The sequence below is a fragment of the Acromyrmex echinatior genome, chromosome 13, assembly GCF_024713525.1.
Source record: "Acromyrmex echinatior isolate Ae372 chromosome 13, ASM2471352v2, whole genome shotgun sequence".
Classification (NCBI taxonomy): domain Eukaryota; kingdom Metazoa; phylum Arthropoda; class Insecta; order Hymenoptera; family Formicidae; genus Acromyrmex; species Acromyrmex echinatior.
In genome coordinates, this window is record NC_141864.1 from 7,563,220 (window position 1) to 7,580,636 (window position 17,417).

The following is a 17,417-nucleotide window of genomic DNA, read 5'->3' on the forward strand; positions in this document are numbered from 1 at the left end:
TGTTCAATGTGCACGAATGTTTCGGTAAAATGACGATCCCGATCTCCGTGAATCACTTTCTCGCTTCGCTCGTCCGACATGATTCTTTCTACGATTTCAGCCAGCGAATCAACCTTGGATCGATTTGCTCGAGATCGCTCCTCGATCAGCTCAAATCGATTTGAATCAGTATTCTTGATTGAGGGACGTCTCGATTTTCGGCATTGAACACTCATCTTTGCATAATCCGCATCATCTTCCAATGATTTCGTGTGCGCTTTCCTATTTTATCTACGGAGATTTCAACGATTGTCTAAAAGAAAATTTTGCTATAGTCACATTATTATTGAACTTTGACTAATTTTAACGCTCTCTCTTTTAGAAATCTCGCTTTTAGAAATATTTACAAAACTAGAAGGCAACGTATTGGAAACTATTGTCTAATAAAAAAATTTTTATCTTAGAGTTTGTAAAGATGCCATTTAAGAGCTTTTTTACTCAATATGGATTAATTACGGATTTTTTAGATCTGAATACCGGAAGTTAAATTGGCAATAGACGCGACGATGAGAAAGGCGTTAGCAGAAGAAACGCGGGATGTAGTAATAGTCTGTCTCCAGTGGTCTGGAACTCGCGTCGATCGCGTGGGAACACGGTGGGTGCATCAGAGCAAAGGGTTTGATTCGATCGAGTTTGCCCTTTCTAGCGGACGTTTTATCGAGGTACGTGTCGCGCATTATTGGTGATGCATTTTTCAATCGTCGTATTTAAGAAAGTATTTTTATCGTCATATATCTAACACTATAAATTTATATCTTTAGAATCTATTTTAATTTTTTAATCAAAACATACAAATATTGCTCCTTAACTTCAAAAGTGACATAACTAAAAAAATTAATAAGTGAAAAATTTTTAAGTAGAAATTAAAGAAATTAAGTTACCTAAAAAAGGAGAAAAACTATTTCTCAATTTTGCAAAAAATTATTAACTAATCAATAATTTATAACGGCAACAAGAATGATATTCTTAATATGATCAAGTATCATTTATGTCATTTTCGTTTCACAACCTTTAAAAAATGATTTCTTTAGTTGTGAAAATTTTGATGATTTTTTATAAAGTTAAATTAATTCACTTTTGATAGTTTATAAAGCAATATTTACTTAATTAGTTTATGATAACATCTCGAAAATCACGTTTTGTGTCTTTTGAAATAAAGGAACAATTGTCGTAGTGAACTAAAAAAATTATGACTATTAACAGGATTCTAATACCGGTGCAAATTCCATAGAATTTCACAGTGGCAGAAAATAAAAATATTCTAGGATTAAAGAGAAAGGTCCACCTTTTAGCGCAATTGTTCAATTTTTTTCGCCGCAGGTGGGCGAGACTATCGTCAAATCCATGAATATACTTCACTAGCAGAACTAATTAGGAGGTTTCTCTAGTCAGACACGCTCGTTGACTTTATCGCCGTCAGGAGATACAGCGATCCTTTGGGGACTCAACGTTAGGAGGTGAGGAAAGGAATCGCTTGTGCTTCCGCCTATCTGCGGCTAAGTCTTTCGCCTAGTCCCCTGTCGTGCAACACGAAGAATACGTGGAAACGGAACGGCACGGCTGCCCTGTTTATTATCGCGGTTGGGCTAAGCGGTCGCCACGGGTTTCCTTAAGCCGTCCGCCAAGTGCGCGCCTGATTGGACGGACACGAAGGATGTTGTACCACCAGGATACGCGATAAACCGTCAGGCGATAAAGTTCCGGGCACTGCCACAGAGGAGGATTTCTGAAATTCCACTTTGCGGAAGGCGTAAGATTTCTCAATAGAGATTCGAGATCGTCCGGAATCCTCAGAGACCAGCGAATATGTTAGAATCCGTAAAGAGCAATTCTTTCTTGAGTTTTCTAAAGAAATGTTTCCGAAGCGCATATAAATAATAGGTAAGACTTTATTTTTTATTTTTTAATTTCCAATTGATGTTCGTTCTGAAATTTTCTTAACTAGTATTCGCGAGTCCAATATACTTTAAATTAATGTATCTTTGCTTAAAATTAACATAATTGAACAATTTTTCTTATTTTGAAGGTGAAATTTGAGGAAAAAAATCAATAACTTAAAATTATTTAAAATTGAAAAATATTTATCATAAACCATTTTTTACAAGTACGTAGAAAAAAAATGGCTAGGTCCACTGGATTCGCAAATACCAATTAGAGTCAACACAATTTTGATGTGAAATTGATTGATTGATTCTTTAATCGTAGAGATAAACGATGTTAATTTTTATTTATTGAAAAAATTGTTTATACTTGACGGAAGATTCCTTATGAATAGAATCGTGAGAAATCTAGAAACGCTTTTTACAACAATGTGGTCACAAAGCATTTATAAAGATGTTATTATCAAATCATTACGCAGTCATATTAGCATTAAGTTTTTTTTCATGCAAAATAGCAATGTAAGAGTCAGTCATAAGCGTATGGTTCACGCAGGTATAATACGTGATGCATTCGACATTTCTAATTGGCCAGGACGCCATTTATAGAATGTATTGCGAGGTAAATAAGTACTAAGAGACGCAACAACGGTGGAAGTCTACGATGGTGCCGACGGATTTATGAGTTTAATTAAGTTCTGCGGTCGCGTTTGTCATTTTAGTAGGCATCGAAGATGCCTCGTTGGCCAAGGTTCGAACTTTGCTTTCTTATAGAGAAGTGCAAATTGCAAAGAAGAAAAGTTTACGTCGTCGTTTCTCAAACTGTGCGACAGCGATAATCTATTGTATTTACTTCAAGAGTCTTTTTCATACAAATCTTCGATGTATCATTATTCAATATAACTTAATGTATGATTCAATGCAATTTTATATATAAAATATTTAAAATTATTTAAAGAAAATTTTAAAGAAAGCTGAATAAATTGCGTTAACTTGCTAAGAACATTGCTTAGTGTATCATAGATCTTTTCACGTCTCATAGACGATTTAGCGCGTGTTAATAACCTCGTGATAGAGCATGATAGGGGTCGCCATGTTGCGAGGGTGAGTCGCGATAGGAGTGTGTGTGACACTTTCCTAATTGCCTCGCAACTCCCTTTCCCCTGTTTAAGAAAAGCAACCCTTATCCGCCTGTTTCTCGCGGGGCTGGTAGACTTCGGATCGGGAACTTTCGAACAACTGGACGTAATCCTATACTCTCTACTGTGTTATAAAGATAATCATATTTCAACAAGCTCTATACCTTTAAAAAATATAAGTAATTCTATAAGTGCACAGAAAAAAATGTTTGGTTGAATTAACTTATAGAATTTTTTATTTTGAAAAATAAATAATTCAGAATTCTAGTTGAAATAACCAATTTAGTAGATTTAATCAGAAATCTAGTAGATTTAACAAAATTCTGAATCGTTCATTTTCAATCAGAATTCCAATTCAACCAAACATTTTTTTCGTGCATAATAGTAAATATAAACTTCTGTATACTAGAAATATGCTATTATACTATGTATTAGATCTCTTCTTCGATCTCTTTTTCGAGGTTTTTATATAAAAATTATTCGATAAGTCGATAGTTCTCTTCTCTATTACTAATCTATAATTCAAGTACATGTACTACAGATTTTTAATACTGATCTATGTACAAGAGTTAAGCGTACGTATTGTATATACATTTGCATACATTTTGCAATATTTTATTTTTTGTAAATTTTGTAATCAAATACTGTGTCTTTTAAAACAGAATTAATTTTTTTAATTCGTTGCAGTGGAAAATCACGTTACTATTTCTCTTCGCCTCATTATGCAATATCACCACATCATGTCCTAATAAATATTTAATTTTGAATCTAGAATTGATTGAGCAACGCCCTTGATAAATGTAGTTTAAGTTTTAAATTTAAATATTGATTATATATTAACAATATCATTGTGTAAAATGTAAATTGGGAGACGTAATGCCATCTTCTCCTCTATAATAATGTGAAAAAAGAAGCTAAATTATTTTTTACATCCTTGAATTTTTAATAATTTCAATGCGGTGAAATAAAATTGTGATAAAATTATGCTCACTGGATTTACGGCAATCGGATGTCGGTTAAAATGAGATATTGGAATTGGACTCGCCATATAATACGTACATGGATAAGATCGTGCTGTTCTCAAGAACATCGAAATAACGTTTAAGTAAGAGTGCCAGCTACAGCAAGTAGCAGCAAGGAGGCGTAATAATCTCGTACAAGCACGCACTAGGCTTCCATTAAGCCACGTCGGCAGCATTCTAAGTACTAACGAGTAAAGTGCATGAAGGCCGGGGAAGTTGGGTACCGAGATCCACGGTAGGACAATCAGTAGGTGGAAAAAATCCGCGGAACAGCCAGAAAGGTAGCCGCATTCTTGGTAGCTACAGAGGCACGTGGGAATCGCGAGATCGGGCCCTCCTCTCTCAATGCTCTTTTCACAGAGGCCCCTCTTCTGTGGATATCTCGGTCCCGCCGGTGTAACGTTGCTCTCCCGCGTGGCTCGTCGTCTTTTTGGATATCTTCTAGGTAAAGTACGAGCATCCCTGGTAAATAGGTAAAGAGCCGAGAGATGCGCTGGGCTGGTGCAGCCGCGGCCTCTTTGTCTCTTTCTCGCCGACGAGTAATATGCCGGCAAAAGGGGGGGATATGAGAGAGATGATTTCCTTCTTGCTAACTCGCGACAAGCTGCTCCTGGATTCTTTGCGCGCACCTCCCGGGGACGAACGCTCGCAACGCGAATTACACGCTTCTTAACCTTAACCACCCGGTAACTGGCCGCACATAAAAATCGTCAATCGTTTGCGCGGCCGAAAAATATGCCGGCGAATCATAATCATGAGAGAGATAAATAAGTAAATAGATAGAGCATTTTAAGACGCTGTTATAAGACAAGCTCTTTAAGAACATACATGCAGCAAAGAATGATGACAAAAAGAAAAGAAAATAAAAGAATAATTTACAAAGTAAATAAAATAAAGTGATAAAAGACAAGAATTATAAAAAAAAAAACGTAAAAGTTAAATAAAAATATATAGAGATATACGAAGAAATACAGTATATAAACAACGAGAAGCTCGGCAATTAAGTTAACAGAAAAAAAGAGAGAGAAAGAGAGAAGATGATTGTTTTTTCTTATTAAGATTCATTGATATTTTTTTTTCTTTCTTCTTTTCGCAGTATCTTCTTTTGTTATTTTTATATTTTAAAAATTTATGAGGTTCCAGTTAAAAAACCCGTTACCTATTTTTCCCATCTGGCAGATTTTTCTAATTTTACTCGACTGTTGGTTTATCTTAGCCGGATAAATAACTTCCTCTTCGTAAACCACCATGACGCGTCTTTAGAGAAACGTAGTTTTCGTCCCTTTCTCCAACAACGAACCTCTTAGAAGGCATGACGGACAATCCTTCTCTCTCTCTCTCTCTCTCTCTCTCTGCACAGTCTCTTGCCAGAGAGAAGAGAGGAAGAGAATGACTGCGCGACGAGAAGGAAGAAGGACACGAAGACGGGAAACGAGAGTTCGCTTGCAGCTTATGCGAGTAGACGTGGAGGCAGACAGAAGGAGTCAGCACAGAATATACAATCAGCATGATTGTTTGACACCCCATAATCAGCGTCCTTACCCCTACTATGCCGGCAACATCGTGGCTTCACCGTTCGTTTTACCCCCTCCTCGCCCGCGCCCGTTTCTCCTTTTCCTGGTGCTCAAGCAGGCACTCCTCTCCGTTCCTTTCACGTTGATATCACTTGAGAGAGATCCGCTCCTCTCCTCTCTTCTCTCGCCTCTCATTCCTCTCGCATCATCTCTTTGGGTACCTACTCGGTCCGTTGCCACTGCGCGCGGGGCCTCATTACCCCGATCATGACTCGAAATGAGACTCGGCGGGGCAAGGAAGAAACGGACACGGTTATATTATAAGAGACAGAAATAATGCTCACTTCTCTTTTTTTTTCACTTAGGGACCTCCCAACCGACATGGCGTTTACTCCTTCAGTGAAGACAATGCATGCGGTAAGAATTTGTATTTCGAAATTTACACATGGAATTGCGATACGCTCAGAAAGCAATTGTCGAATTATCCTGCAATATTCGAGAAAAATTGTGCGAAATCTTTTTACTCTCTTCTTATTTCTATTTTATTTTCTAAACTATCGAAGCGTAAATCTTATCAATTTCACGTAGTTACCCGCTATTACATTTTTACTCTTATACCTCTGATAGGATTTTTAGCGATTTCACTTCTTCTTATAGAACTTTCCGGCACGTACGTGAGATTTAGAAAGCAATCATGAGATGACGAAGTCATGGAGAGCAGAGGCGAGGAGGAGAAAGAGAAGGAGGAGGAGGAGGAGGAGGAGGAAGAGGAGGAGGAGGAGGAGGAGGCGAATAGGTTTGATTCAGTAACGTCGCAAGCGAAGCGAACCGAAGATAAAAGGAAGAATCGCGCGAGCGAAGGGCAAAAACAACATGGATCCAGCTCCGGATCGATCGAGAAGAGACCGATCGATCCCTGGTATTACGCAGACGTGCACGTGAGTCGTACGTGAGTGCACGGGCATGTCGGGTGTGCCGTCGGCAGAAAGAGTCCGAATCGAGTGAGAAGAATTATCTGAAGATGGAGGGGCTGCTAAAGACAAAACGGATAGCTCTGCACCTCTTTCCTCCGAGTCTGACGAGAGGGAGAAGATTACATCCACTGACGCGCTTGGTCATTTTGCACCACGAGAGTCTGATGTGTATCGAAGTTAGGAACTTCTCATTAGAGACGCGAAGAAGGAAAGGAGTGTCGAATGAGCGATAAATGGAATATTTACCGAGATTGCGAATCCATTTTATGAAAAAGTAGTTGAAGTGAGATGTATCGTTGACTAGTCTGGCTCTTGACGGCCTTTTACATCCTCTAAGCGGCTAACGAGTTGTTTTATATTCTTTCGAGTTTTTCTTTCATGCAATGATAAGCTTTGCGCGGATAAACAAGCTAATTACGATGCCCGAGATCCATAGAAGTGTCTCGAGTGACGAGAAGTCTCAGTCCGGAAGGTGACGGAGGACCTGATCGGCGAGAAGAGGCGAGGAAGCCGAGGGTTGTGGAGGAGGAGATTAGGGCAAAGAGAAACCGCAACGTAGCTTCAAAGAGGTCTCACCAGCCAGAGGCGCGTCTACTTAACTTTGATCAGGTCGAGACCGCTGATGCGAGACGAGCCGCGCAGAAATAAAGTGCCTTGCCTCGACCTTCCCGCCTTTTTGCATCCTAAATTATCTCGATAGTTCGAAATATCCGAAGCTATCCGAGGCGCGGAGCACGGATAGCTTCTGTCGCCGTCGAGCGAGAGGAATGATCGCTTTTTTGCCAGCTAGACGAATTTCTACCGTAATTGAACGACTTGAAGTCGCCGCGGTAATTTTCAAATAATTCTTTATCGTTTTTATCAGAAAGAAAATTTTTGTCGAGTGGAAAAATTTTGAGCGAAGAAAAATATCTTCGCAGAGGTCTCGGTATATCTATGACCGATGACGTTCTTCCATGAGGAGGAGGACACTTTTTCCTCGTGCTATGGCGACGCAACGGTGCATCGAGAGAGATCGGCAAGGAGGGAGATGGAAACGGCAGGTTGAATGTCGTTATTACGTTGAATTAGAGGGTGCAGAGCCGGAACGAGGTATGAAACTATTACCTCGCGAAACGGCAGAGATCTTCTCTCTTTCTCTCCCATTCCGGCATCTCCCACCTCTTCCTACCTCTTCACCCTCTCGCGACAAAGGGTTGGGTGGGGTAGAACGCGTTTCGAGTCGCTCTTTGCGAAGAATGTTGTGCGAAGAGAGCGAGATGATGATAGCAGCACACCACGCTTGTGATATTCATCACATAAGCCAAAGAAGCAAATAAACTGGAAGATGTTGTTTCTACTTTAACACTTAGACCAGAGGTATGTAAATTTTTACTAGGTTATAAACAAGCATCAATATCTGCGATAATGTGAACTGTAGAGTACTCAACCATCATATGTATTAAACTCATCGCATATACTAAACATGGAAAGAACGTTTTGCTGATGTATTTAAAAATTTAGCTAGATCTAAAAATAATTTTGTTGTTTTAGACCATCAAACTAATCACTGTAGAATCTGTAGAACACTTAAGTATTGCTGAAATGCTACGAAAAATTTTAACATTCTAATTTTAGTATCTTACATAATTATTTTGAGGGCCTAAAAAAAAAATGATTTTTAGATCTATATATATTGGGTCATTTAAAAAGTATCCGCGGTTTTTTCATTCAAAAATTGAACAAAAATACCGCGGATACTTTTAAAATGACCTAATATATATCCAGCTATATTTTTAAATACTTTAACAAAACGTTTTTTTCTAAAAGCTTTCTTCAAAAAATTCATCCACAATAAATAAAATAAATATATATCTTTAAAATAATTCTTGTTAATAAATGTAAAAATTTTTTTCTTCTTCAAAAAGAAACAAAAAATTATGCAATATCGAAACAATATTATTGTGTTTTTTAATCTTTTAAAAAACGAATATGAATTTCTTAAAGAGAGATTTATATTCGTTTGTATCATAATGAGGATTTATGCGCTGTTTGCTTAAGTTTTAAATAGAAAAAAAAACATTTGCATTTCATTTATTCAATTTTAACGTATAAATTCTAATGAGATTGTGTAATATTAATTATTCACGTAAAACAAATCGGATTGACTTAGAATTATCGGAGCGACTTAAAATAGGCAACAACGAAATCAGAACTTACCGCCGTGCTGAGGACTACGCTTGTAGCAATCCTGATGAACGGAAGAGCCGCCAGTAGCCCCGAGGTGTGTACTGGAAGCCGGCGATGCGGTCGGGTCGGTGTTGTTGGGGTTGGTGCAGGCACCGCTAACCGAATTCGTGGTGACGTTGTTGCCAGTCTGCTGGTCGTGTAAGTGACTGCTGCTGTGATGATGGTGATGCTTATTCCTCCCGAACGATTCGAGTTCTCGCAAGTGGGACCTGAACGAGGTCGGCGCGTCGAGGAAGGGCCTTTGTCCTAGACCGAGCGCGCGGAATTGCTGATGTTGCTGCCCTGAAAAAGAATTATTTACTACATATATATGTATATATACACGTATCGTACTATTCGTACTACTCGTTTGTAAGTTTGCGTCTTTTAAATTTTAATCAATATTAACCCTAATTGATATTCGAGAATCCAGTGGATTCGAACATTTTTCTAATTATGTGCCAAAGATTTTGATAAATGATTTATAACAAATGTTTTTCACAATTTCATATAATTTTAAATTATATAATCTTATTTTTTTGAATTTTAATCTTTAAAATGAAAAAATATCGTTCAATTACATAAATTTTAAATACATTAATAAATTAAACTTTAGATAAAGTAAACTTTAGATATATTAATTTAAAGTTTTGCCAGATAAGTTGACCTGTGAATACCAGTTTAAGGAAATTTCGGAGCAATTAGTAATTAAGATTAAAACTTAAAGTGAAAAAAAATGAAATTGAATTCTAATGTTTCTTTTTTATTACAAATTGCTTCGCGAAGAATTCCAAAAGACGCACTTTAAATATTTTCTTTAGACATAATTTGAATTTTTCTGTCGCTTGGACACGATTCGGACACGTGGAATTTCTAAATCGGGTAGATTGACCAGTGCGCGTCTACGTCATTAGTCCAATAGAACAGGATAATGAAGAAACTCGACCTCTCTTCCCTTGATAGACTTCAATAGCATTCCTCGCATATCCGGGACCTCACGGATAGACAGAATCTCGAGCCAAGTATCGCAGCGCATACATAACGTGGGTATTCCGATTCCCTATTACGTCGGATCCTAATACACGCTTGATACATATTGTTACACGACAATGCACATGACTCGGCACGTGCACAAGCTCGGCACATGCACAAGCCCGGACATAATAATCGGACGTGCATAGACGAAATATGTTAGATGTGGGGTAATTGATAGACTTCAAAGTTTCGTTTGTCTCTCTACGGACATCGGCATGTAAATATTAAGAGTTTGAAATTACAGAGATTAACTGATAAATATTGAAATGAAATTACAAAGATCATTAAAAAATAACCTTTCCAAAGTGCAGAATTCATTTCAAGGAAATACATGGCATGAGACAAGAATTAAATGTAACATACATTTTCAGACGTGTCTCAAGAGTTATGAGCTTTCTACAATAAGTCATTACCTAAGCTTTAAGTCTTAAGCCATAAGAAATTGACCACTCACAGTCGAATGCGAGAAGAATAATAGTTGGTTGACTTTTTACGGCTTAAGATTTGAACTTAAGTAATGGCTTATTGTAGAAAACCTATTAGGGTGAAAGCACAGAGTTTTGCATAACGCATAATGCATAAGAAAATGAAGTAATCAAAATCCTTCAGTTTCTTTCTTTCCATAAAATAAAATAAAAGACTCTGACTGGTTGATTTTCTTATATTTTACCCCGCAAACACAATAGAGTAGTAAGCCTTAAGCCTTAAGAAATTGATCAATCACAGTCGAATGTGAGAAGAAAAATCTATGATTGATCAATTTCTCTGGCTTAAGGCTTGCTACTCTATCGAGGGATTATGCGTTCTGCAAGAATTTGTGTTCCTGTCTTTAATCTTTGTAATTTAAGATTTTTAATATTTATATACCGATGTCCATAGAAAAAGAGAAACAATTCAGAAACTCTGAAATCTATTAATTATCGATAGGTAACAAAAGTAGCACGTTTGCCTTCACCGTTTTCCCATACTTCTCTCACAATCTCTTTCTCTCCTTCAACGGTTTCCGCACGAAGGAGAAGCCGAGCCTAGGCGCAAATTGTTATTCTTCGAGGGTAGAAGAGGAAGAAAACGAGAGAGAAAAGGAAGGGAAGGTAGTGAAGAGGAAAAAGACGGGGAAACGAAGGTAAAGGAGAGAGAGAAAGAGAGGAACACCTCCAGCCACGAGGGCGAACGACAAATAAAGTTCGACCACAAACTGCACGAAATTGTCGGCGAGCCCAGATGGTCAGCTTCAGTGCTCTGAACCGATGCCTACAAGATTATTCCTTGCTACCGACTACCACGATCGGCCCGCGCCAGAAGATACTACAAGCGAGGGGCCCGTGTATAGGGCCCCGCGCGGATCCCACGACTTCTCACGTACCGGACGCCGATAATGCCCCAAACGTACGGAACGTTACGCAGCGATGGGTCCGTCGATGTACTCTTTGCTTCGTTCAGGTTCTCGCGAAAGGTCAAACGGTAGACACGAACTTCTACTGTAAAACTTTTTCAGTAAAAGTGGATGTTCGAAGAAATTTTTGAGACATCTGTGTGATGATTCAATGATACAAGAGATAAAATCGTTGTGGGATTTTTAGATATATACAGATTCTTTGCACAAAATCGAAATTATAGATATTGAGACATTTAAATATTATATTCGCGTATGTCAACGTATTTATAATTTCAGTAAAAGTGAGTATATGTACTTGAGAAATTTTTTGAGGGACAGACATAAATAATTCTCAATAAAAAGAGGTGAATCTCTCTCTCTCTCTCTCTCTCTCTCTCTCTCTCTCTGCCAGGAAAAATGCTCTTTCTTTTTGATTCGAATCATATAAGATTAATTGTAATATAATACATTTCAGATCCAAGTTCGAACTTTAGGATAACACAAATTTTTTGCAATAAATTCTTTTCTAAGAATTTATTGCTGTTCTAATTGTAAGATGTTTATTAGCATCATTATTATTAAATTGGTTATCAATTTAATTTAAGTTGTGATATTACTATTTCATCTTTAATTTAAGACTGCATTTTCGGCTGCGTTCAGTGCACAGTGAAAAATTGGAAAAATTGGAAAATGTATTTAAAAATTCAAATAGAAACATTATTAAACAGAAAGAATTCATTTATTGAAGTATCTAAAATTTCGAATAAAATGAACGCTTGAAAAATTTGTGCAAAGAATTCATACATAAAAATTTCACAACGCGATTTCATCTACATCACTGAATCATCTCTAAATTTCTCAAGCGTCTTTTATTGAAAGTATAGTCACGTTGATAGAAAGTGACACAAATAAAATTAGAGTTAGAGTTGCAGTGTTCGAATTTTGAAAACTTATGACGTAGTTTTACAGAATACAGATTTGTTCATACACTGTTAAAAATGTAATCATAAGTTTCCTTTATATGTAAGTGAAGCTCGTGATTATGAACGAAATTAAAAATAATAAATGATTTAACTGAAAATTAAGTTACAGTAGTTACTTAAACGTAATGGAATGTACATTAAATTTACAAAATTTAACATACTTTTCATAAAATCCTATGAAAAGTACATTAAATTTCATAAATTTTCATGAAAAATATATTAAATTTCAGATAGATGTATACAAATATACTTTTCAGTTATAAATACATTCAGTATAAATTTAATGTAATGTCATGAAATTAAGTTCAAATTGTGTAACTTAAAAGTATATTAAATTTCATGAAATCTTTAACAGTGTATGTATAAAGCGCCCTCAATTTATTATACTGTGCTGCAAAAGACATAATAATAAAAGCTAAAGTTAAATTAACAAAATATTTATAATAAAACTGTTATAAAAATAAATATTGCTTTTTAATAAAATTGTTTTTTAATTTATTGTTAAATATAGAACGTTTATTAATTTATCAATTTGAAAGCTATTAATAAATAATATGTATTCAATTAAGTAATTGAATTGAGAAGTATGTGTATAACACGAAATGGAAGTGAAGTTATGCGTACTTATTGTTTTAATTAAAATGTATTATTTTAATTAAAAATTGTTTAAATGCTGTACTAAAAGTTGTTAATTTTATTGTATTGAATTTTTATCAACACAGTGATATAATCGTAACGAGTGAACAATCTGAAGTTAATAAAGAATGCAAATATAAGAAAAAGAAGATACTAGAAGATCACTAGAAAAGACATATGAAAAACATTTAATTACAATAAACAAGAATGATGGTGATATAACACCTTCATCAATCGCCCCTCCGCCTCGTGAAGCACGGATAAGAAGAGAGAGAGCGAGAAAGAGAGAGAGAGAAGGTAGAACGGAGAGAGCAATAATTCCAATCTCCACGGCACGAATGGTGGACTTATCTAATCAAAGTGTGGCGGCTCCGGGAGGACGGAAATAGCGCGGCTTTTTCCTCCTCTCTAATAACGGGGCCTCTCCCTCCGCCCGTCTTACGTTCTCCTTGACTCCAGTAGTGCAACGTTTCCTCGATTCAATTCTCCTTTGCTCTCTTTTTTACATCACCTAACGTACTTCACATATCCGTGCACATCCGCTCTCGATTTCAGATCGTCGTAACGATAACTGCGAATAACTTTTCCAGCGCTGCCATTCACGATTGTATATTCGAGCGGAAGCTTCGCTAGATCCGCCACTTTTCGACGTCGCTTTTATCAGGAGGTGGTCTTTAATCGGACTTTTCGGTCGCCGATAGAGCCTTCCTCTGACCGGTATCAGGATCAAGAGTTGGCCACGAGGGAATCCAATCGCGAAGTAGCCCGGTTCCAATTTTAACATTTTGATTGACGGCCACCGACTGCCGAAATTGCTTCGTATGATTCCTTTCGTCGCTATCGGTTTTCTCGAAAACAATATTTAAGAGAATGTCGATTGACGAACGTACGATTTTGTAGAGATAAAGCGGAACATTGATTGACCCGATAGCAAGAAATCAACGAATCGTCATCGAATTGGCGGCGACGGATCGGTACTTTTCTCGTGTATTTTACTATACGGAATCTTTCAGGAGGGTCTCGCGAGTTTCTCAAAAAGAAACATTACGTGGCGTTTTGTCGCCTATTATTACACAAAAATAAAAAAATACAAAGCTCATTCCTGGTGATATACCAGGCGTTGCCTCGTCGCTTGTATTAAAACGAGAAATCATTTCGTGAATCTATGGCATGCTACTAATAGACGACATTTCAAATATGGATCAATTACGAAGTGAAGCAAATTCAATTTCGACCTTTGACTGACAGCACCCATCCATCGATATCGTTTCGTTCGCTTGCATTTCGATGATTTTGGGCCACGGTGACGGGCAGCGGCCACTTTGTTTCGCGGACGCCTCTCCCGTTCTCGATTTATCCATACCGCGCTCGATCCGTCCTGCGTTACGCTGCTGTTGCTGCTATCGTTTCAGTTATTGGCAACTGACAAATTACTTGGACACTACTTCGTCGTCATTGATCCGTCTATCACGAAAAGTCAAAGCTATATCACCTTACGCTCTAATCTCTCCGAAACGAAAGATCAGACATTACCAAAAACATTTTTCTTCTTTTTTCTCAACGGAATATTTATAAATCAATTAAATAAAGTAGCGGCAAACATGTTAAGGTTTAAGATGCCTGCGGAAAGAATGAAAGAGTTTTTATAAAGTATTAAAAAATTTAGCTGTATACTGATTTGAAGGTAATTTTATTGGACTCTGAAAATAATTATGTACATTGAAAGAAATGTTCTGATTAAACCAACAATAAATAAGAATGGCATTTTTTAAAGGAAAAACAGAATTTCTGGTTATTTTTATTAGTTTAATCAAATTTTTTTTCAGTATAGAGCGTTCAAACTGATTGCTAGAACATTAACAGTTTTTATAGCATGTTCATGCTTGAAATTTTTATAATTATTTCGATGATTCAACAAAATTATTTTCAGATCTGTATCTACCAAAACTATTAGATACTTCAGTAAATAAATCGTTCTTTTTTTATAATAATATTTCTATGTGACTTTTTATATACATTTTACAGTTTTTCAAACTGTACGCTAAACACGATCATTGCAGTCTTGAAACGCAGTTCTGAACTAAAGCTAGAATAGTAGTATCACAAATAAAATTGATCGTCAATTTAATAATAATAATGTGTGTAAGCATCGTAAAACACCACAAAGAATTTATCCGCAATGAATATTACTCAATCAGATTTCGAACCTGAACATAGAATGTATTATAAGGTTTTTGTGACTGAAGTATGCATTTTTAAACTTAAAGTGAGGTAGGTATATGTTTAATATTTGGCGAAAATAAGAGTTCTAGGAATAACAAATAGATCTAGATAATTTATCTTGTGGATTGAATGAAAGAGAGAGAGAGAGGGAGGGAGGGAGGGAGAGAGAAAGAGCCCTTGCCGGATTTGCCTCCCTTCCTGGAGGACAGGAAAGACTCGCTATTCTAAACTCTTTCGCTGTCGGTGCTACGAAGCGGTGAATTACGAAAATTGCTCGATTATTGGCCACATTCTCGTCTATGGGGGCACAGGGGGTGCGGCACGGAGGGATGATTTTCGATAACAAAAAGCTTGCGATTATGCACGCAATAATGAGAGCCGGCAGGTGTCTGCGGGGCATCGGGCGTCGCGCATTGTTGGCAGCACAATGAAAGCGCTGCCGGTTGTTTTGCTCGACGGCGTTCGTACGCCGGTTGCTGCTGCATAGATTGTCTCCCTGATGCGTGCCAGTCGATGAAGCACGCCATCGGCGATGCCAAACCCGTGTATGCAATATGTCGTCATGCGTGTTCTATTCCGCGACGGTCCGTGCCACGCGACACGCGTTCATTCGCGTCTCTTTCGGGTTTCGAAAGGGCCAGTAGGTCGGCGACGCGACGTCCGGTTTGCCTGGGTCTGTCTCGAACCGACAGCTTAAACGATGTAAACAAGCCTCTCGTTTAAACCGGGTTCCACCTACCACTTGTGGATTAGACAATAATCGTTGGAAAAGACAATAATCGTAAAGACCTAAAAGCATGCGATATGATACTCAATATTTGTATGGATGTACCATAAAGTTACTGGAATTATATAGATATATTTACAAATTGTTACTGACATTTTAAATATTTTAGGTTTTAGTAACCTATTTATTATCAGATTAATTATTTTACAAGGTTTCTGTTTCTCAACACCTGAAGGGTGATTCTTAACATTTTCATGTATTTTTAGCTGCTGAAAAAAGAATATAATTTTTGAAAAATATATTCTTAAAAAGTTCTAAAAATACTTGTTAAGAAACAAAATGTTGATTAAAATTTGTTTCTCACTCTCAGTAAACATCAATTAACAGTAACATAACATCAATGTCATAATTTCACAGTCAATAATAGAACTGTTACGTATAGCATGTATTATATTAGATTTACATATATTATTGAGTGTAAAGGTATAACATTAACCTTATATTATTGTTAGTTGATGTTTACTGGAATGATATTGAATCAAAATTTTGTTAGTGTTTCACTTTCAAGTGAATGAATGGATCTTGAAAAATTTCGATTGTCTTAATAAAAGCTTTCTGAAATTTTTTTCTTTGAACGGGATTGTACGGGCTCGTCTGAGAATTGGTCATTTGTTGATGATGGAATCGAATGACGAAATCAAGTGACTGTTGCCCGAATCGGAATCAAATCATCTTTGTTAGGGACGTTGAAGCGTAGGAAAGGTGTGGAAGTCAATGGATGCGACTTGAAACTTTAACTCCGCCGTTAAGTGCACTTTATGCCGGCTGGAAAATTGACGAGATTCACGCGTTTTTGCACCTGGTCCCGCCCGACACGCGGCCTGAGTCAAGCAGTAAAAACAACAGTAAAATCAATCACGCTCGACCATTTCGAAAAAAATAGTAGAGCCGGCGGGTGTACGCGGCGCCCTGCTTCCATCAATACTTTATACAACAAATGCGAAACGCCCGCAAAAAACTGCCGTTTTCGCGGTTAACTCCACAACGGCTATTAATCTGATATCGAAATAACCATTTTTTTTTACTCGCCGCGGATGCATCCGAAAATAGGTGTCGGCTGAATCGTCGGGCGCACGAGCGCGCGATGCTCTCCTTTTGATCCGACGCGACGCCGACGGACGCAGAGGGACGAATCCGGCAGTTATAAAACCGGAGGCCTGGAGGCACACAGCCACCCCCGATCAACTGACTTTTACTGCATTTCGCGTGATTCTATCAATTTCGTCCGACCAGTAATGAGCCCGCCAACAGAATTTTTTAGCAATTTTTCGGGTGTTTCCGCGGCAAATTAGCGTAAGTGAGTTAGCGTATCCGGCATGCACGAGCGTACGCTTGTAAAAGCATTGTCTCTCGTATGTATGTATGTATGTGTACGCACGCATGTGTATTGGTATGCGAATAGTTCGACCCGAAACACGCACCAAACGCGATACGCACGTCGACCACTGCATCATCGCGCACCATCTGCTCGGTAATGACTCCCCATTACCGCGTACAGGGACTTTCGTTGAATTATCGGTACATTTTCAGAGAATCCCCGGGGCGATGCGACAGCGTCGCGTCGGATAGATCTCGCGATCGAAACGTTGCATAAAGTGTCGCATG

General features: G+C 37.7%; 1 protein-coding gene across 1 annotated transcript in view; it reads right to left on the bottom strand.

Annotated features, from left to right (window-relative positions):
- Positions 1 to 17,417, bottom strand: part of LOC105148689 (uncharacterized) — a 37,743-nt gene that overhangs the window by 12,931 nt on the left and 7,395 nt on the right. Inside the window, exon 4 of the mRNA XM_011060555.2 lies at positions 8,765 to 9,076. Within this exon, the coding sequence (XP_011058857.1) occupies positions 8,765 to 9,076 (312 nt within the window). The remainder of the gene's footprint in view (positions 1 to 8,764; positions 9,077 to 17,417) is intronic.